The sequence below is a fragment of the Arachis stenosperma genome, chromosome 5, assembly GCF_014773155.1.
Source record: "Arachis stenosperma cultivar V10309 chromosome 5, arast.V10309.gnm1.PFL2, whole genome shotgun sequence".
Classification (NCBI taxonomy): Eukaryota; Viridiplantae; Streptophyta; class Magnoliopsida; order Fabales; family Fabaceae; genus Arachis; species Arachis stenosperma.
Window position 1 is genome coordinate 132,077,977 of NC_080381.1, and position 23,679 is coordinate 132,101,655.

Genomic DNA, 23,679 nt, shown 5'->3' on the forward strand with positions numbered 1-23,679 from the left:
ATTGACCCACGGATATAGTGTCGGGCATACACTATTCACCCATGGATATAGTGCCGGGCACACTTGCATGCATAACCCAAGGATATAGTGCCTGACCCACTCTTGCAGCAGAAAAGATTATCAATCATGGTTCAATCACAAGGACAAATACTTTGCACAATTATCATACTTAACCCAAGGATGTAGTGCCAGGCACACTCTCACTATTCAACAAGATCATCAATCCCCCTTTGTGTCTTCAACTCATCATGACCACCATCAATTCATTACTCCCGTTCCAGGCTCATTAGTTCATCAATTTCCCAATTCATTATCAACAATCACCATGTGCATCACTCTTCCTTCCCTCTCAACTAACTCTTCTACAATGCACCAGAAACCTAAACCTCCGTTTGCTAATCTTTCATAGAAAAACTCATATCAAACCCCCTAGGACCTTTTCCATGTTCTAGTAACCGAAAAATAAGTCAAAGAGTTTTAAAATGGTGTTATAGAAGCTTACAACCTTGTCGAGAAAGTGAAATAGTTGAAAATAAAGTTTAAAATTATGAAACAGGGCGTGTGCGTTCGCACAGGGGTGTGCGTGCGCACACGCAGGAAGATTTTGAAAGTGTACATGCGCACAGGGGTGTGCATACGCACAGGTACTAAAATTTATAAAGTCTGTTCATTCACATAAGCTGTGCAAGCTCCCCTAACAGACGTCCCTTCCCGACTTGTGCGTGCACACAGGGCTGTGCGTCCGCACAGGTCGTAATTCTTCATTTATGTGCGCACGCACAATCTATGCTGGCGCTGCTACCAGAGCCCTTTCCCCTGCGTGTGCGCACACACAGGTCTGTGTGTCCGCACAGAATAACATTTTCGCAGGATTGTGTGTGCGCACAAGGCTATGCGTGCACACATATCAGAAAATCCTGAAGCTACAAAATTTCAGATTTCAACACCAATCTTTGAATGATCATAACTTCCTCTACAGAAATCCAAATCTTACAAACTTTATATCAAATCGAAGGGATTTCAAAAATCTTTATTTCTAAACCAAATTCAACAAAATTTGAAAACTGAGGCAAAAGTTATGATCAGACAAAGTTCACCAAAAATTCTTTTTCATCCAAAACCTCAAATCCTCAAATTTAACCATCTCTTAATTCAAAACCAAACCAAACCATGTCCAACCATCATAAACCACTACTACATATAACATCTTACCATTTCATAACATCCTCCTCAATTTCACACCTAAATCACTAAGCTATTATATCGTATCTCACTACCAATCCAAAATTTCCAATTTAATCATAAATCCACACTCATGACCATCATCAACCAACAACAACCTCACCAATCAAAACAAAACTCAACATTCATCATCAACCTTCATAATCACTAAAATACCAACAAACAAATATCAACAACCACTTCAAATCCTCATCACTTAACCTCAACATTATCAATCATACCCACATTCATACTACCACACTCAACATACACACTCACCAACATCAACCAATATCAAAATATATAATTATCACCAACAAAATCAATATTCATCATCAAGTATCTACATACATCCTCACACATCATAATTATCAATATCCTTTATTCCAAACCACCACAACATTTTACATTAACTCATTACCTTAAATTCTCATAATCCTCAATATTAACCAATATAATTAATCACCATGAATACTCATCAATACCAATAATCTCCAACAATCATCATCAACCACACTAATCCAATACAACCAACAATTAGCACCAATTCATGTATAATCATTCATACACCAACTACATTCAATCCTATCTTAGGGTCAACTAGTCTAAGTGTCCATGAACATTACATATTACATAAAGAAAACCAAAACCATACCTTGGCCGATTTCTAAATGCTCCAAACACTAAAACAAAATCACCAAGTTTGATCCAAAGTCTCGACCAACTCCAACAAACACCAAGGCTCAAACTAACAACACATATATCACCAACATCAAAATCTAAGATACACAAAATAACTAAACACAAGGGTTTAGTAAAATCTTACCTTACTCAACGTGAGTAGGGGTAAAATTCAACAATTACCCGCTACTAGAGATCACCTAAACAACCAAAATCACAAAATCTACTCATAAACTATACATAAAAATACGTAGAATCTAGGGCTGGAAACTGGGATGTGAAGAGAGAGATCTTACCAGATTTCTTTAAATAAAAACATAGAGCTCGACAAGAGTTTCGCGTGGCCGTAAACGGCTTGTCAATCGGAGCTCCGGATCAAAAGTTATGGCTCCCGGAAGGTGGAGGTGAGAAGTGCACTCTCTCTTCTTCCTCTCCTCTCTAAAACCGCGGCCCTCTCTCTCTTAGGGCTGGAAAATGAGCTCAAAGCTCATTAAATGAGCTTATATATGTTAGACCTTGGGCCCGGTCCAACCTATTAGCGTTTTTTGTCCGTTTGGCCCACTTTTGGCCAAAACCTTTAACATTAGTGTCGGTTTTCGATTCTAAAATTATTTTTGTCCTTTCAAAATAACAAATCAATTTTCTAAATATTATTTTCCAAAATACACGGTACTGGACAATCTAGAGCTGGTACTGCCAACTTAAGCATCAGTACGTATTTTTACAAAAATCTTTTTGAAAAGGTACATTTTCCAACTCAAAAAAATTCACTGAAATCAAATTTCACATTTTTATTTTCAAATTAAAACTTCTAAATTTTGAATCTATTTCCAGGCAATAAAATTATTTTATTAAAATGGTTTTACGTGAAAACGCAAGTTCTTGTGATGCTCTGTTACGCGTACGCGTCGACCACGTGTACGCTTCGATGAAATTCTACGCTGGTCACGCATACGCATCAGCCACACGTACGCGTCAGCCACACGTACGCGTCACTGAAAGATGCTCCAGGTCACGCGCACGCATCAGCCATGCGTGCGTGTCGTTTCTCACTTCTCAACTCTTTACTTTCTTGTGTTCCTTCTACTTGAACATGCTTCATCTTCATCTTTTAAACCATTCATGCCCTGTAAACCTGAGAACACTTAACAAAAATATCACGGCATCGAATGGTAATAAAAGAGAATTAAAAATTAACAATTTTAAAGCCTAGGAAGCATGTTTTCAATCATAGCACACAATTAGGAAGGAAACTTAAAAACATGCAATTTACATGAATAAGTGTGAGAATAGTTGATAAAACCCACCCAATTCAGTCCAAAATATATCATAAATAGTGGTGTATCAGGGACATGCATACGCATGACCCCTATTTTGCTAAAAACTTGTTTTTTGGCATTTTAATGGTTCTTCTAACTTTCTAAACTTCTCTTATCTCTATTTTAAGGCTCTTAGCTAGTGATTAGGCCTTGAGACATGTGAGGACGAGATTGGTAACTTAAATTATATATTTTCTATATGATTTTAGAAGATGGAGACTTAGGCTTGAGAAGTACTATGGATGGAATAGTTAAGTGAATTGGTGGAGTACTATATTGATGATGAATTTGTGAAATTGAGAACTGATTATGGTTATGACGGGTTTAGAACTCCAAAATGAATGACGAACTTGTTGGATACTGAAAGTGATCACTGAAATTTATTATATATGTTATTGATACATTGAGATTAATGAGTCGCTATACACTTTGCAAGGATGGTGGTTAATCCTGCTTGTCGAGGTTGCGGCACCAGTATAAGGATGGTGGCTAATCCTGCTTACGTTGAGATGTATGTGAGGTCTAAGGCAGAGTATCCTACTCGTATCCTTTCGAATCACAAGATTGGATCAGGCACTATATCCCTGGAGTACCAATTATTCATGATAAGCTTTTAAAAGGACTTAGGGATTATATCACAATAGATAAGGATTATTCAGTAAAAGGCATACCCAAAGACACAGCGGAGACATAAAAGATAGATAAAAGATTTTCCTATTAGACCTCTAAGATACCTGTTCTTAGCAACCTATGTCACCGAAAAGGATTCCCTATTAGACCTTCAAAGAACTTGTCCTTGATCACCTAGATCAGAGGGACGAAAACTGAAAGAAACCATCACGCAGATCACCTTAGTGTTGGATTTTCCAATCTTCCTCATGCAACAAGCGAAGCAAATCACTCACTACACTTCTCACACAATAAACGTGCTTAAAGCAACTGAAATTTATTCATCAAAAGTTATGTAAATTGTCTCACCAAAGGTATTTAAATAGGTACCTAACAAACTAACTAAAAGAAAAGATAAGATAACTTAATTTAAATCTCCTAAAGATAAGATAACTAATTTAAATCAGATTTGATCTTATTGGATTAGATTAGATTTGATTTAAATTTTAAAATCTTAAAGATATGATAACTAATTTAAATCAGATTTGATCTTATTAGATTAGATCAGATTTGATTTAAATTTAAAATTCCAAAAAATACTACTAAGCAAATCAGGAGTAATTCAAATCTTCCAACAAACTCTAACAGTAAAGCAAATTAAAAATAAATTACTTAAAATTCAAAAATTAATAAAATTATGCCTCCCATTGAATTTGAAAAGCTTTATTAGGCTTCTTGTTGTCCTGCTTTAGCTCAATGGGCCTTATAAATTGTTGTCCTTTCAGCACCACTGTTTTTGAGACGGACTCTTGGTCTTCTTGATGTCCAAGACTGACATGGCACAATTCTTCTAGAATTCAGATCCTTGAATATGAAAATATTATCATTCTATCCCTTAACTCTAAGATGATAAAAATGCCCTCCTGACCACGTATCAATTCGTGACCGAAAGGCGGCATCCCAAGGGGATGTGTCGGGTTGGCAATTGAACCGACAAGTGATATCACGACCAATAGGACAGGCATTCATCATGTCCATCTTCTATGTGTGTGTTTGCTTTACTTACTTGTATTTAGTGCTTAAATGTATAACATGCTTACTTGCTTCTTGAATTACATGTTGTATATGTATATTACCTGTATTTTACTTACTTGCATTACTTGTGTTTTCTATTGGGATTGAAGAGGCATGGTAGGCGGTGGGGATGGGACCGCAGGACGGATAGGTTGGCGAAGGCTATGGGACAACGATATTTCTGTTTGTTAAAAATCCTTAAGAGTAGATAATCCTTTATAGATTTTTATTAAGTGTTTCTAAGTTTTGAATCGTTATATCGATGTGAAGTTCTAGGATTCCCTCCGGCCTTCCAAAACCTTATATCTTATCTATTAAGTACTGTTACCATACTGAAAATCTCCAATTCTCATACCATATGCTGTTGTTATTTTTCAAATGCAGGTCGCAATCCACCTCGATGAATTTGTTGGATGGTGAAAGAGCGGAGGATCGCCTTTATCTTTTGTATTTTGTTTATCTTGCTTTAGTATTCTCTTGCTTTTGTATATTATACTTGTTGCCTTAGAGGCTTACTTTGAACCATCTCTTGTTAGAACTTTAGAATGTTGAATGCTAAAGAGAAAATAGTGAAGATATGGTTGATTGAGAGAAAACAATGAACCAGAGTGTCAAGAGTTTCGGAGATGTTTAGTTCCAAGAAGATAAAATCTTCTTCATCTATTTTAATGCATGAAAGGACCTTTTCATGACAAATCATAATTAACTAATCCCAATTCCTTGTCTCTTCCATTTCTCTTCAATTAATCAACCGTCAATTCCTTGATCAACCGATTAATTAAAGAGGTTAAGTACAAATCTCATTTTGTTTCAAATAAAATTCAAAAGTAGTTCTGAGGATGAATTATATGTCACGTATTCAAGTTAGCCCAAAATAAGTGAAAATTATAAGAAAAACAACGTCGCACACTTTTTAAACTACTATTCCTAGTCAATATTAAAAAGTCATGGAAAGAGTTTTAAAGCTGTAATTCTGATATTAAATTTTTCAAAGTAATAAAAGGAATCCAAAACAAAGTTAGCATATTTTCCAATACTACTAATCTTTAAGAATGAAGAATGAAAACTCAATCATGAAAAAATATGAAGGTTCTTGATGGCCTAGCAAAGGGGGTTGAATCTATGGCCCTCTTTTAAATTTGATTAATTATGCCTCAAACCAGAAAATGAAACTTAGCTTCTATTCTGTCTGCGAGATAGATTATGCAGGAGACAATTTTATTTTGTCTCATAAGTCGTGAAAAAGAAGAATCAGTGCATGGAAGAATAAGATGACACAGCCATATATCCTGATTCAATTGTCTTGTGCAATGCAACCTACATCCAGTCTCCACTACAATGTTGGTGGAATTTTTACTATCATTTCAAGTATTATATATACCAATTCCCAAGGATTCAACCTAATCCTATCATGGACAAATCAAACTTCAACATAAACTTGACTTGGCTATGCAACTTTCTAGACTCTCAACACACTAAGTGCTTGTCCAACTTAGCGAGGGATACAACTCAGATATCAAGACACAAAATAGAATTACAATAAAATAAGAGATCAGAAATAAATCATGACTTTTCTCTCTAAGTTTCTCTCTTTACCTTTTATCTTAATGACTTTTCCTTAATGCCTCTCTTATATGCCTTATATCACTGAATAGAAACAAAGAAAGATACAATATACAAAGTGAATATTCCATAATAGACCATGAAGGAAGTGATGTTGAATAGCTCAAACTCTATAAACTAAACTTAGATTCTGAACTCTCAAATGTAGCTATTCATCTTGGTTGAATGCTCCTTTTAGTGTAGGTGTAATGCTTCCAAGACTTTAAATTTAGATTTGTGAGGTTTCTCTCTTCTCTTCTCTCGAGTTCTCTCTTCTTGCTTGCAAACTGAATTGATTTTCCTTTTTATATCAGTTCTGTTTCCACACCTAGGACTTGCTTCACAAAGTTAGCTCCTTGAATCTTGAGCTAACTGAGGACTTACTTCCTTTTTCTTCAATCAGACCATAAACTCAGAGATTTGAATCAGAGTTAAGCAACGTAGCTTCCTTTAAAATAGATCCTCAATGGATTTAATAAATCTAAACCATTAACTTTATGCTTTGGCTCCAATTTTCAATATTAGCCATTAATTCACAGTAGAGAAAAGTGGCCACCACTTTCTTCAATTTACTCGAAATGGTTGTGCAGAGAGAAGGAAAAATCAGCAAGTAATTGACTTGTATGTTAATGAAAATAAATTACCTTTTCTCTTCTGATTATGCTTGAGTTGTGCATGTTGATTTTGATTTGACCCAGCTTTATTGATTTGCTTTCCTATCTTCTGATTTTGTGTTTAGCAAAAAAGTGAAACACCTTTTTCTTCTTTGATGACTAGTGAGAAAATGAACCTTTTCTTTCTCCTCAATGCCTTACCTGAAGCAACATAGCATCAACTGAGGGTCGCTTTCCTTTTTCTTGAAGGGCAATGGGCTGGGTTATGGACTCATCTCCATTTAGTAGCCTTGGTCCAAGAAGCTATGGCTCATATGCTTGGTTTCCTATTGTAATTGTTTATTTTGCACTGTCATGCACAACTTATGCATTTTGTCACGGAAGTTCTTAATACTAAAGGCGAGGATGAGAGATTGGAATAATGTGTTTTCCTAAGCCTATTCTTGATGTACATGCTTGACTCAATCCATTGAAGGTGCCTGATTGCTGAAAGAAGGCAACTGGACGACTTAGTGGTAAGTAGAATATTTGGCTGTCTTAAAACACAGAAATTGCTTAAAGTGATTTCTTTATGTCAAATAATTAATCCTGTATGTGTGCAGTCAAAGAGGCTACAACAGGTTCTTTCTGTGGTAGACCCTGAACACAATCCGACCAATAATGGACTCCGCATCACTTATGGCCATGTACCTAGGCAACATAATAGGTGAGCTAATAACATTGGATCAAACATTCGTTTGAAGTTGTTTTGGATTTTTTTGCCCTATAAAGAGTTGTCTTTGTTGTATAGCAATAATTGCAGAGTTTTTGTGTACAAGTACCTACATCATTGGACTCTTGACACCCTGATGCTAGGTTACAATCAAGTTATTCTTAGTTGCTAGTTTCTTCAAATGCTATTATAGTGTGAATATCAGATGTGGATTAATTGTTTATTTTGTTCTTTTGGTCTTGCAATGTTGCAAGAATAAGCTGTGTTTTTCTGAAAATAACTCATTCTCGTGTGCATGCTGAGTGGGAGACAAAGTATATCCAGAAGGAATTTGAAAGCTTATTCACTGGGAGTGGTGTCTGTTATGAAGAAAAGACTCCAATCAACACCAACTCTTCTCACGCAAGTCTTATAAAACTTGATCACTGCATCCATAAACTCAAATTCTATACTAACAACAAGAACATCATCACAAATTTCTGATTGAGGTTCCATGACAGCAGCGGCCTAAATTAATAACACATATCCAAAGTTTTCTGAAAGGCAATCACAAAATACTAAAAAAAATAATCTCTCACTAAAAATGCCTCTAACAATAACATAAAGACAAGACCAAACAAAGCACAATAAATCAAATAACAAAACATAAATGCAACCAGGATAATTTACATGAAAAACTAATTGGATTCTCTGCTCAACAACCACATTTTGATCCAGGTAATCATGGAAAACTTTATGACCGAACTAACCAATGATCAATAACTTACACACAAAATTTTATTGCCAAGTTATAGGTTACAATTAACCTAAAACTCATCCACTTAGAGTTTTCAACCCATTAAAAGTAGCATTTACAAATGAAACAAACATTTATCACCATAGGTGCTATATATTCGTAGTTGGCAGTTGACAACATAAGAATCGGTTGGTAAAATAGCATGGCCCTTTTGAATTTATGAAAAAAAACTTGGTCCACAGGTAATTTAATTCACCACCTTTAATTTTAGGGATAGAACTAAGTCGTTTAGTGAAAATAAAGAGCCAATTTAAATTACCTATATTGGTGACATGATAATGACAAATAGACAAATTATGTTGCCAATATGACAACAAAATGACACATAGATAAACTATACTATGACACATGAAATTACTGTCTACATCAATATGCTACATGCTACTAAACCGACATGTCATCACCTTTATTACACTATGTCATATTTTGACACGTGACACTTAGTGTCTATAATATTAGCATGCAACACTAGTACATCATTAACGAAAAATTAAACACTTGAATGACTAATAATGTGAGCCATAATGTGAAAATTCAAATTTTAATTTGGGGCGATTAAAAATTTAAAGACCAATTTAAAATTTGATAAAATTTAAAAACTATTTTGAGACTTAATTCAATTTTTGAGTAAGCAGTTTATCAACATTTTTCATTCCTTTGAATTTACTTCTACTAATGATAACAATCGAAATTCTTAATCTTTGATGATCTACTATTTTATAGTAAATGTCATTTATTTTTTTATATATATATAAATTGAGATTTAAACTTTTGATATTTATTTAAGTGATTAAATAAGTTATTTAAGTGAATAAATAAGTTGATCATTCCATCATTTTTTAAAATGACTATGTTATCTAATTATTGATCGAAGAAGAAGTGTGTGTTTGGATTACCGTTTGTAAACGGAAATTTGCATAAAATTGATTTTGCAAACTTGATTTTGATGAAAAGTAAATTTATATTGAAGTGATTTATGTTTGGCCACCTTTATATCAAAATATATTATAGTAAAATAAATATGGTTTGAATTACACTACTCAAAATCACTTTTAGATAAAAAATTACTAAAATAGACATCAACTTAAATAATTTTTTATATTATCCTATCATTTTAATTTAAATACTTAAATAATCTTATTAATTAATTTTATAATAAAATTAATATATATTATTTTAAATAAAAATAACGTATAAAAATTAGCAAAATAAAATTATATATATAAGAGTATTCAATCAAATATGTTATATTTTTTTAAAATTTTAAGTATTAACGTAAAAATATTAATTTATTATTTTTTTATATCGTATTTTTGGTTTAATACTCTTAATAATTTTATTCTTAATATTATTTTAGAATCTAACGTGTATGATTTTATTAATACCTATGATTATTTTTTATTTAATTTGTCTTTCTTTAATAAGATCATAATTTATATTATAAACAAATTACAATAAAAAACTATATATACCAGAATTATAATTATAAAAAAGAATATTAAAAATAATAAAATTAAATATTTATCTTAACAGTGATGGAAACAAATTTAAAAGTTCTTGATAATGTATTTTATATAGTATATTTTTAGTTCTCTTAGTACTCTTTTTTAGTACCTTATAATTTTTTACTATTATTATTATTATTTATGGTTAATTTTTTGTTTAATTTACTTTACCTAATGGAATCAATAAATCATATTATAAAAAGATAATAATAAATATAATATACAAAAATTATAATTATAAAAATGTATAATATCAAATAAAAATTTAACAAAAAAATAAAAATAATAAATAATAGAAAAAAAAGCTCATATAAAAAAAATAATAAGAAAAAAAAAGCCAATTCACCTGATAAGAATTCTCTAAATAATACAATAACATGTTTATAGGATAAAATTGATAAAAAAAAATAAATATTTAAGATAAATGATTAAAAGTCTGTTAATAAAACACAAAAGTTAAAAATTATTACTTCTGGTCAATGTAATTTTAAATACAAAATCACTTCTGCATTTACCAAACTAAAAATTAACCAAACAAAAATTTAAAACTTTCAAAAAACTTAAATATACTTTTTCTTCTCAAACGATTTACCAAACACACCCGAAATCATCCTAACTTCTTAAAAATTTTACATATTCAACCTTCTTTCGGTTTCGCATTTCACAATTATCGCAAGTCCCAACCCAGACTAAATCTTTAGCCACTATTTGCATTTATTTATTAAATTTAAACAACCGAATCAAGGAATCACGTCGACATGTGATTCCATTTTGTCGTCGCCAGGAGTGATGTCTTTTGCAGGCCAAGTTGTCAATAAAATTAAAGGGCATTGGCCATCACTAATGATTGACTTTAATTTTAATTATTAATATTATAAAATATTTTATATCATTATTTAATTTTAATGATATTATATTATATAATTAAATATATATATAATTTTTTATACTAATATTGTATTAAAATTAATAAAATATTTTTTATTATAAATTTAATTTTGATGTAAGTAAATTAATTTTATATATGTATCCAATTATATAATACCACATTAGTAAAAGTAATTATTAATAGTCATATAAAAAAACGGATATATAATTGTGTATAAAATATTTTTGCATTGGGAGTGTATTAAAATTAAATTATTTTTATTATTTATAAAGTTTTGCTAATATATATTTTAAGAATACATTTTAAAATACTATAAGGGTTTTTCTTAAAAGATATTTTTATACTTTTAATACATTAAATACATAAAAAACTTAAAGTTATTTATTATTATATTTTTAAAATAAATATTCAGATAATTTGTTTGTTAAATTAGTTATCGTTAGACGCTTTGTCAATAAGTTAGCGTTGGACATATGACGTTATTAATTAATACTATTAGCTGCCGAACATGCTAAATGAGATGAATCTATATCTATATATATATATATATATATATATATATATATATATGCTATGGTTTAGTTCACTAACAACTAATGAGCTATATATACTTCCATTACTTCTTATTTTATTATTTTATTATAAAATATTTTAAATATATACTAAAATTGTAAGTATAATACCCACAACTAATTGGCCCTAGGATCACTCATTCATATAAATGACACTATCATATTTTTCATCTCTCAGACTCACTAACACTCATAAAACAAGGGAGAGAATTTTCACATTTCAAAACATACACATTTCATTATGGAACACACAAAATACATAAGGCATATATGCCTTTATATAGGCAAAGTTTCATACTAAAAATTCATGATTCTACTAACTTCTTAATACACATACTTATCCAACTTTGCTTCTTACTTTGACTATTCAAATAATTAATTTCTAGCACATCTTGAAAATTCTTCATTAAGCTTAGTCATCAATCTTGAACCTTTCAATACACTTCATGATTCTTCTAGTATGGAGGTGATGAGTGCAACTTCCTTTCAATTCTAATTCAATTTGATTTTGAACTTCTTCATTGTTGTAGAATGTTGTAGTTATACTACTCTCTTGAATGTTCTTCAAAAATCTTTAAGCTTCCAACATTAGCTTCTAGCAATATCTAGCCAATTGATGATTATTGTATTCAACTCAAACTTTGCTTCTTCAATTCTTTAACCATACTTCATGAAAATTCTAATCTATGCAAGTTGATAGATTGCACAAGAAGTTTGTAGAATCTTGGTGATGAACCATGAACTTGTAACCACTTTGAATTCAAATTGAATTTTGCCTTTGACTTTTCTAAACTTTTGTTACTTGCATACCTCTTGATTTAATTTTCTAACAAAAATTAACTATTAAAATAAATTATTAATATAAAATATACATTAAAATATAATATATATATTAAAAATAAAATTAAACTATATATATTTATATATAAATATATAATAGTTGATTTTAGTGTGTCCATAGTATTTTTATTTCGTTATATATATATATAAACTAAATTATTATAACAGTTAAAGGAGTAAAACCAAATTTTAAAACTAAACGTTCTTGAATATAAAAAATTAAAAAGCATCAAAACTAACGTTCACAATGTAGAGACTCCCGATACTGCCAAAGCTTTTCTATCTTAATTATTCCGCCATATATATATATAGAAGAAAGCTAATATTAACATTACCGAACTCGTTTCAACCACTATATAATATTGTTTCCTTTTTCCCTGTACATTATATATACGTCCGAACTCTCCTACCTCATCGATTTCATACAGTTAGCTAGCAAACCAATTAGGGAATAAGGTGAAAAATTTATTATATGGAAGTGAGCAACAAATACGTTGTGGTAAAGCATCATATTCAAGATGCACCAAAAGAGTCTGATTTTGAGATCAAAATTGGGGCTTTGATACTTTCAGTTGATTCAGGATCCAATGATGTAATTGTGAAGAATCTGTATATCTCTATTGATCCATATCAGATAAACCGCATGAAGAGCAACGACCCTTCGCAAACTTCTATAAGCTTTGCTGCTCCCATAACGCCAGGCGAGGTACGTATATATATTTGCCATATTGCCACTGATTCTCATTTGATATTCTGGCACTATAAAAAAGATATTAAGTACTGTTAAATTTATTATCAGAAAAACGAATAAAATTTGATAGTAAATTAATTACTGTAAAAAAGAATTCGATAGTATACATAAACTTCAACAGTAATCATTTATCATCAGGTTTTTTCGTCTAACAATAATTACTGTCGGATTCTGCAATTGATTACCTGCTAGAAAAATTATTTGGTTATCAGCGAATTTTTCCGACAATAATGTTAGCACCATAATATCTTATTTCTCACACTATTACTGTTGGATTATTTCTTCGATAAATCTGACGGTAATCTAATTTTTTTTTAATATTGTGACGCAATTTTTTTAATTTTAATTCTAACTTTTTATTTAAATTTATTTTTTATATGATTAATGGTCAATTTATAAATAATAAAAATTATATATGTAGTATTAAATATCAAATATTCAAATAAATTAAAGTCAAATAGTTCAAATAAATACAATGAAATAGTAAACACAAAGCCCTAATCACTAAAGATTTTGGTAGTAGTCGTCGTCTTCGTCGTTCCCATGGTCCTGTTGAGGCGAAGGAAAAGACAGTGATGTCTGTGTCCCACCAACAGCACGCTGCCACCAGCAGGGTTGATGCCAGCGACGCGCATTTGAGCCTGGTACACCTCCATCTGAACCTCCATCCGCTGAAGCCGCTCTAAATGTTCCCTCCACTCCAACCTGAGGTCATCCATGGCACACGTGAAGATTTCTTAATACCTCTCTCGAGTCTCGGTCAGCTTCTGAGCCTATTTGTGAAGGCTGCGGGTGAGTTCCTACACCTGCAGCCTCAAATCAATGCGTTCCTTTGTTGAGGTAGACGAGAGGCTCAACCTGGAGGTGCGGAAGGTACTGACGAAAAATAATTCCAACTCGTATACATAGTTCTTGTATGGCCGCTGAGACGATATCACGCCAAATCGCAACAGAATCGACAACTGAAGCAGCAGAGTCATTGATATCCTCGCCATTTTACTGAGATTGCAAAGTCACAGCCTTTAGTCTCTACATATAGGACTCTTGATGTATTTAATATTTGTGTCCTCTTATACTTGCAACTTTTATATAGGCAATTGATGGTGTTGCTATTGGAAAAGTTCTGGTGGCTTCTGACAACGGTAAATTTCAGAAAGACGATTTGGTTATGGGAGTTTTCACTTGGGCAGAGTACAGTGTCGTTAAGGAAGAGAGCATAATAAAAAAGTTGGAGCCATCTGAATTTCCACTCACTTATCATCTTGGAGTTTTAGGTAATTTTGTCTATACATTTTTTTTTATTAAGTAATTCAAGTTAAGTATGAATAAGAAATCAAAGCACATGGAAGAAGAAGTTGTGTCAATTATTTCAAGACAATAAAAAATATTCTTGAGACTATTTATTTAACGAAAAAAATTACTGAGTAAATTAAACTATTATTTTGTTACACAAAAGATTTAATTTTTTATAATAATAATAATATATGTTATGGTGATTACTGATTACGATAATTATTTAATTTTTAATAATATTTAAAAACATTAAATATAAATTTTATTTTGATATATTAATAATATAAAACTTTTTTATACATATATCAAATTATATATTGTTATATTTATAAAAATAATTATTTTTTATAATTAATATGTAAATAATTATCCAAAAGAATAGACATAATTAAATAACTGTGTAGAATAATTTACTATGTTAATATATCAAAATTAAATTCTTAAAATATTTTTTAAATATTATCAAAATTGTATAACTACCTAAATATATAATAATAATAATAATAATCATCATAAACTTATATATACTTAAAAATTATATTTGTCACACAAAAATATACCAAATATAAAGAGACATATAGAGAGCCTTGGAAATCAAATGTTGGCATTTTTTTACTATGGCAGAAAAATAAAATGCAAACATAAATTTATAAATCGAACTTTGACTAATTTTTTGAACCTTTTGAATAATTCTCGAATATTCTCGCAAAAATGATTGAATAATATATAAAAATTACTTATTATTTATAGAAACTATACATAAAAAAATGAGCAAATTTTCCGGCACCCTTCACCATTTTGAGGGTAAAATACCTTTTACCCCTATGTTAAGTGGCATCAATTTATTTATTTTTTTTTTTTTGGACGAGGACCCGGGCCAACAAAAAGCCCGGATCCAGAACAGAGATCCATGCCACCGAACCGACCCGTTATCCAAGGGTGTATGTCACCCCTGCCGCGAGAGTGAGAGATTTGAATCAGCCTGTGCTGCGAGTGGCATCAATTTATTAGGGCAAATGATAAAATATATATGGACCCATTCATGTTAACTCAAAACAATGCAAACACCGTTAACAATAAACTAAACTCTTGTTTCACTAGTTAATCCATACTAATTAATAACTAAACTCTTAAAGGCTGAAACTGCATTTTGTTAGTCCTTAATATTTAAAAAATAATAAAAAAATTAGTGCAAATAATTCAAAATTATTTTATTTAAAATTCATTAATTAATACTAAAATAATTATATAATTTTAGATGTAATAAATATATAATTACAAATGCTATGTTAAATAAAATAATTTTACATATTGTCTCTATAGTATTATCATTTTAGTTATATATGTCACTACTGAGGTAAATAGCTAGTAATAAAATGCAAAAGTTTTTCTTATTCCCTTTTCGATAGAATTTTTATTCCATTTGATGATTTTATATTTGAAATTCTCAAATTCATAAAACCATAAATAGAATTTTGTATTTATGTATCATTACAATTCAAATACAGGATTAATAGTATATATGACATATATAATAATAAATTAGGATAAAATTTATATATATTTAAATATGTGACTTATCTGAAGAAAGATATAAGTCTAATATATTTTTTTTAATTAACTAGAATAGCGGAAAATAAAAATTTAAAAAATAATTGAATTTAAAATATAAATTAAAAGAAAAGAAAAGGTTGATTGAGAGTAAAAAATTAAAATAAGCATTGTAATGTATCATTTTAACCAATAATTTAACTTTGCGAACATTTAACATCCATTATTTTCAAAAAACAAAATATTAATGAAGTATATTCATAAAAATAAAATATTACTATATGAAATTTATTTTTTCTAATACTACCTTGTGACTTATCATATGATTAGATTTTCACAATAAAACTATTATTTATTTGAGATATAATTTTCATAAAAGTTGTTATTTGTATCACATACTTAATTAACAGGACATTTTCTCCTTATTGACTTTATCCACTTCTATTGTTTTTGTAACATTTTAGTTTTTTGAATTATGTTCATTCTTCAATAATGAATTAATTAAAATGATTATGATTTAAAACTTAAATTCATAATAAAGAATTAAAAAATAATATTTTAAAAAAATAAAATGTCTAATTTAAAATTTAAAAATATAAAAAATACTAATTTTAGTAAATTCTTAACCGATCATAAATAACTCTTAAAGATATAGTTATAACTAATTCTATATTTATTTAATTTGAATAAACTTTAGTTATATGAGAATATGAAAAAACTAGCTTTATTCTTTGAATTTAGTATAAAATCAATATCAAATTCAATAATTTTTTTTTGTCTTCTTTTTCACTGATGCTTGTAGGTTTTAATGGATTATCAGCCTACGCGGGATTTTTTGAAGTATGCAAACCGCAAAAGGGTGAAAATGTCTTTGTGTCAGCAGCATGTGGGGCTGTGGGCAATTTGGTTGGTCAATATGCCAAACTATTAGGTTGCTATGTTGTTGGCTGTGCTGGGAGTCAAGACAAGGTCAACTATTCAACACTACGACTATACATAGTACAAGTAGTTTGCCATTATATGAAGCCACACTCTGCTATATACAGATTAAATGATATAGAGAGAGAAAATAAATTCTTTTTATAATTATTTTTTATTATTTTATTATTATTCAAAATCTGAGTTTTATTTTTTTAATTTCTCTTTCATCCCATAAAAAAAAATCTGTAAACTTACATTTTTATTATATAATTCACCTTATATGAATCCAACATTAGTTTTATTTCAAAAGCCTGATTCATTGCAATTTGTTGTAGGTGACATTACTCAAAGACAAGCTTGGGTTTGACGATGCATTCAACTACAAAGAAGAAAAAGATCTAACATCTATCCTGGCAAGGTTTGTTAGTGATTTGCGATAAATTATTAATTTTTTCTGATAAAAAAGTTATTCATAGAAAAATCAAACCATACCTATAGATAGCAGAAAAAGTATAATATTTATATTTAAAAACGAAGATAAATATCCTTTATGATAAATAATAAATTGTATAATTCACAATATCTGATTTCGAAAAATTTTAATGAGTAGAAATTGAAACAAATCTAAGTGTTTTTTGTTTCTAAATCTATATACACAGATGTGACACTAAAATACCTTTCCTTTTTTTAATAAATCTAAATATTTTTCAAACATGCAAAAACTTTTATGAATATTCTTTCCAAACTTAGAAAATCTGTAGTACTAAAGCTATATCACCCATAAAAAATCATTACCATTACAAAAGAGGATAAATAAACACCAAAAAGAAAATATTTTGATTTAGCCAGAATAACAAAATTAAAATTCAAAAATTCAGATGTAAAAATCAAAACAATAGAAATTAAAAATGAAGAGAGGAAGAATGAAAATAAATGGGAGAAGAAAAAGAAGATAGGGAAGGGAAACAAAAGAAAGGGAGAGAGGCAGAAGGAAGACAATAACTAGAAAAAAAGATGAAGGAAAGAAGGAAAAAGCAAAGAGAGCATATAGATGGTGAAAGAGAGAAAAGAAGGGAAAAGGAGAAAAAGAAAAAAAGAGGGCCACTGTACTGTACTGCTATGTACTGTACTGCTACCAACACAATAGCGAACCTTCCAGCGTTAGGTACTTGGTCTTTGCAAAGGGAGAGAAGAGAGTTTTATTGAGGCTATGTTTGGTTGGAAGAAAAGAAATAGAAAAAAAAGAAATAAAAAAAAAGAAAGAAAAGAAAATAAATTGAGTGGATTTTTATTTTTTTTAGATGTATTTGAATGGAAGAAAAATAAGAAAAAAAAAATGTTATAAAAAGATAATTTTATCTTTATATTATAATATATATTAAAAAAGTGAAGGGGTAGTATTGAAAGTAGAGAGAAAAGAAATTGGTGGGCCCCACCAATTTTTTTCCATCCATTTTCTTTTCCCTCTAATTTTTCTCCTCAACCAAACAATGAAAAATAATCATTTTTCTTTTCATTTTTTTCTTCCCTTTTCTTTCCTTCCATTTTCCTCTCAAACAAACATAGCATTAAGGATGGGTAAAGGGAAAAGGTAATTTTTTTCGGAGTAAAGTATTGTTTTGGTTTCCAAAGTTTGAATCAAGTCCTAATTTAGTTTTTAACATTTCAAAACTCCTATTTCAGTCTTAACAAATTTCAAACATTCTATTTTTGTTTCAAAAAGTTTTAAACGATTCAATGTTGTCTCACTAGTAAACTTGATATGAACAATTAGCCTATTTAAAAGATCATAACGTTTGATTTTAGTACACAAATAAAATTGACCTATCAATGATCACCAACGTAAAATTTTTTTCTTTTATTATGGAACTTTGATGATTGAATGATAGGATTAGGAATTTTATTACAAAAAATATATTGAAAAAAAAAGTGTTATAAGAAGATTTTGATTACGTTTCTCTAACACAAAGAATAAGATGACTTTACAATAACGTTGTTAACATTCACGTCATTTACTGGTTAGTTATTTGTGCAAATTTAATGGTAGGATAGTATTGGACTCTTTAAAACTTTTTAGGACAAAAATAAGATGTTTAAAATGTTAGGAACCAAATTAGAATATAATTAAAATATTGGAAGACTAAAATAATATTTTACTTTTTCTTAATAAAAGATTCTATGAAGAGTTTAAATAAAAAAAAACGTGTAATCCTATTGTGTATTAAAATTTTTTATAAAGAGTAAATTATTATTTTTATTTATAAAATTCAAAACATTAGAAAATTTATTTATGAATGAATAAAATTTATGTTGTCCTAATAAAAAATTAATTTCATATAACAAAAATATCCAAATATAATTTATTTATGAATATATTTATTAACATTTAAAATTTTTATTGGTAAAAATAGTAGTTTAAATATTCATCATTCATAGATACAAAGGTAACATTCTTGTTCATTAACAAGAAAATTTGTTAGTATTTTAAAATTTCATGAATAAAATGCTAGTTTATTTTAAAATTATTCTACAACTAGCATGCACTTTTTTAGATAATATGTAGCCACCAAGTTTTTTTTTCACTTTTTTCATTGCCTGTTTTTCATGCTTGGGTTTTTTTTTTATTATTATCATCATCATCTAAAAAAACTATTTATATATCAAAATCGGCCATTAAAATTAGTTACTATATATTTGTATACGAATATAAGGTAAGTTACTTATTTAAATTATATAAACACTAAAATTACTAAATTGTCCTAAAAATAAATCTTTTACCATTTTATCCTCTCACCTTTAAATGGGATTTATAAATGTTTTAAACGAAAACGTAAAACTAGCAAAGAACCCACAATTTATTGGCTTTTAAACAAAAACGTAAAACGTGTATAGCATAAATCGTTGGCTTTTATTAGGTTTCAAGGTCTTCAAAAATCTAACATAAAACACAGGAAAGTACCACGAGTTAGTGGGTTGAAGATACTGCAACATAAAATTATTTTAAATGATATAAATCCAAGATGATACTTAATATAAATTAAATGATCTAACATAAATTATTGTTTTTTTATGAGAATATGATATAAATCCAAGATGATACCTACGATTTAACAACATAAGGAATCAAAACTCAATCAAAGGCAACGATTTAGTATGTCAATCAGAACATTTTGATGGTATAAATTTGTCAAAGTAATATAGAAGAGTGTAGTAGAGTGAAAAAATAGGTGATAATTTCTTAGCATTTGTCCATTGTAAGGAAAAAATTAAAGAAACTCTATCGGTCCATTATTAATCAAGTTGATGTTAGTTAATTTTTTTTCTCAATGTTTTTTGGAGTGCTAATAAAAACAATATTAATATTACAATACAATAAGTTAATCTTAGTTAAAATATTTTTATGTACTCTTTTAATACTAATTGAGATGTTAATTTTAGTTAAAAATTTTAATAGTGTAATTTAATTTACTTGTTAATATTCCATCCAAATTTGTTAACATTTCATCCAAATTTTAACTAAAACTAACATCTCGGTTAATACTCAAAAGAGTAGATAAAAAATATTTTAACTAAGATTAACTTACTATATTGTAATATTATAAATTATTATAATTTTTAATATGTCAATTTAATGTAGGATTGTAATATTAATATTGTCTTTATATTAACACTTCAAAAAAGTATTGAGAAAAAAATTTAAACTAAGATCAACTTAATCAATAATAGATCGGTAGATTATTTAATTTCTTTAAAAAAAAAATTTCGCAATGAACAAGTGCTAAGAAACTATTACCCATTTTTTCACTCTATTACACTCTTCTATATTACTTTGGCCAATTTATACCGTGAAAATGTTCTAATCCATACACTAAATCGTTACCTTTCAACGAGTTTTGATTCCTAACGTTCCTAAATCGTGGGTAATATCTTGGATTTATATCACATCCTCATAAATCGTGGCATTTAAAATGATTTTGTATTCCAGCATCTTCAACCCACTAAATCATAGTATTTTCTTGTATTTTAGTATAGAGTTTTGAAGACTTTAAAATCCAATAAAAGTCAACTATTTATGTTACATATTATTTTATGTATTTGCTTAAAAGCCAACAAATCGTGGATTTTTTTTATTGGTTTTACATTTTCATTTAAAATATTTATAAATCACACAATTTATATTAAAGGTGAGAGGACTGAATGGTAGAGGATTTGCTTTTAGGACAATTTAATAATTTTTGTGTTCATATAATTTAAATACGTAAATTATCCAAAAAGAAAACACACACACATACACATATATATGAATGTATGTATATTACTTAACTTATTTTTAATATATATCTTATATTCTAACATATATTTTATACTAATAGTTAATTTTAGTATACATCTAATTAACATGATTGATCATCATCACTACCACTACTACTATTATTATTATTGTTGTTGTTATTGTTAAACTCTAAACCCTAATTTAAACAAAAAACATTTATCATGTCCTGGCCTTTTTCAGTATTTTTAGTTGAATAAAGGTACTTTTAAAGCGGTGGTAATAAAGTGGATTTTACTATATATGTGTTTATAGTGGCTATAATGACTATGTAAGTGTTATAAAAATTAAAGTCACATTTTTTTTATATTTTGATAACATTTCTTTTAGTAACACTTTTTAAAAAGTGTTGTTAAATTATAAAAAAAATGTTTAACTCTAACTTTAAGATACTTCTTGAAACACTATAATTACTGTAGCATAGATATACTAGAATGCACCTAGTAATTAATAATCAAACGAACATATATAAAATTGTTTATTCTATTTTTAATTTTAGGTACTTTCCTAATGGAATTGACGTATATTTCGATAATGTTGGGGGAGAAATGCTAGAGGCAGCAATTGCGAATATGAATACATTTGGTAGAGTATCTATTTGTGGAGTAATCTCACAATATACTGATGCAGAAAAGAGATCATCACCAAACATGTTGAATGTTGTGTATAACAGAATCAACATTAGAGGATTTTTGGCTGCTGATTTTATGAATGTTTTTCCAGACTTCATTGCAAAAACATCAGCCTATCTTCAAACTGGAAAGTTGCATGTGATTGAAGACGTGTCATCTGGTGTTGAGAGCATCCCTTCTGCTTTTGTAGGAATCTTCAATGGAAATAATGTTGGAAAGAAAATTGTTAAGGTAGCTGAAGAATAATAAACAAATGAGTTACAGATGATATTTAATAAAATTCGCTGTAATTAATTTAACCTTTTATGAAGGTAAATAGCGTGTAATGATGAGCAAAGTTAATAAAATTAATATTCCTTATTGTCCAGTAAATCATGAAACGAAACCATAAAAGTTGATAATGCACATAATTTGGTATTTTCAGGTAAAAAATCAGTCTCTAAAAAAGATATAATAATAATAATAATAATAATAATAATAATAATAATAATAATAATAATAATAATAATAATAATAATTTATTATTTATTTTGACATTAGGATGGTGTAGTCAAATGAATAGCACTTTCGAAGTTATCAGATCAGACATGCACACACTTGATTGTGCTACATTAGCTAACTATATCTTGGCACGTGTAACACTCTCATAATATGATTCATTGTGTTTGAGTCATAATAGACCAACTAGTTTTTAGATTTTAGATAATTTATTATAAAAGAATTACTAAAAACTTACTAATGTTTTAAAAAAATGAGTCAAATGAGTAATTGATTAGCAAAAAATCAATGTATTTAGATATTGGCCAGTGTATCAAATCGTTCAAGTAATATCACTGTAAGTAAATATTATTCCCACGAGAATTAATAGATTAAGACAAGCAACGTCTAATTAAATTTCTAATTAGATTGATCAAACCTTAGCAAGAGGATTGTAAATTTGAATTAGAAGCAAGAACACTGAAGAAGATAACAAGAGAATGCTTTATGAGGTTGGAAGAAAATCGATGGATGAGGATGTTGAAGGTTTCGAAGATGTTTAATTCTTAAAAAAACAATGCTTATGCTTTCTTATTTTAATTCATGCAAAAATCTTTTCACAACAAATAATTTATAATCAAATTCTAATTCCTTAGTAATTTAATTTCTCTTAACCCAATTAATCGCCAATTCTTTGGTCAACTAATCAAGAGAAGAGGTAAAAAACGGTTTCAATTTTTAAGCCACACAATATTAAAAAACTATCCCTAGTTGAATTATATATCACGTATTTAAAACTAGTTTTAAATAATTGAAGATTATAAGATGAGTTTCAAGCTAATTCCAAAATTAATTTTTCCGAAGTAATAATAGAATCTGTAACACCCACACCACTAGAATGTCATGCTTTTGGCTGCACCACTTTGATAATGAGAATATTACGATGATTTCTATATATAACTATAATAAATAGGAGCCTTTACCTAAAATTCTTATTGACTTTTTCTTAAATAACCGAAAATATTTTTCTTTTATACGTACATACAAACATACAAATCATCACAACACTTTTACATTTACTAGAATAATATATACAAGTAATATACAAACATATAATATAAAATCACAACTCCAATCTCTCTATAAAGATATATAAATAACGATAAAAAAGGCGAGAAAAAAGATCTAAGAGAATACAACAAATAAAGCACAACCAAAAGCTTAGTAAACTCTTCATAGACTTCTTCGTCTATTTCCTGAAAATATAAATTGGCCAATTTAATTCAACTG

The 23,679-nt window shown here is 28.8% G+C and overlaps 1 protein-coding gene across 1 annotated transcript; it reads left to right on the forward strand.

The window, feature by feature from the left end:
- The first annotated feature begins 12,622 nt into the window (after positions 1–12,622).
- LOC130982583 (2-alkenal reductase (NADP(+)-dependent)-like) lies at positions 12,623–22,284 on the forward strand. Its single transcript, XM_057906620.1, has 5 exons — positions 12,623–13,140; positions 14,279–14,459; positions 16,832–16,998; positions 17,286–17,368; positions 21,780–22,284. The coding sequence occupies exons 1-5, from the start codon at positions 12,907–12,909 to the stop codon at positions 22,156–22,158; spliced, it is 1,044 nt and encodes a 347-aa protein (XP_057762603.1). The 5' UTR covers positions 12,623–12,906; the 3' UTR covers positions 22,159–22,284.
- The last annotated feature ends 1,395 nt before the right edge of the window (positions 22,285–23,679 follow it).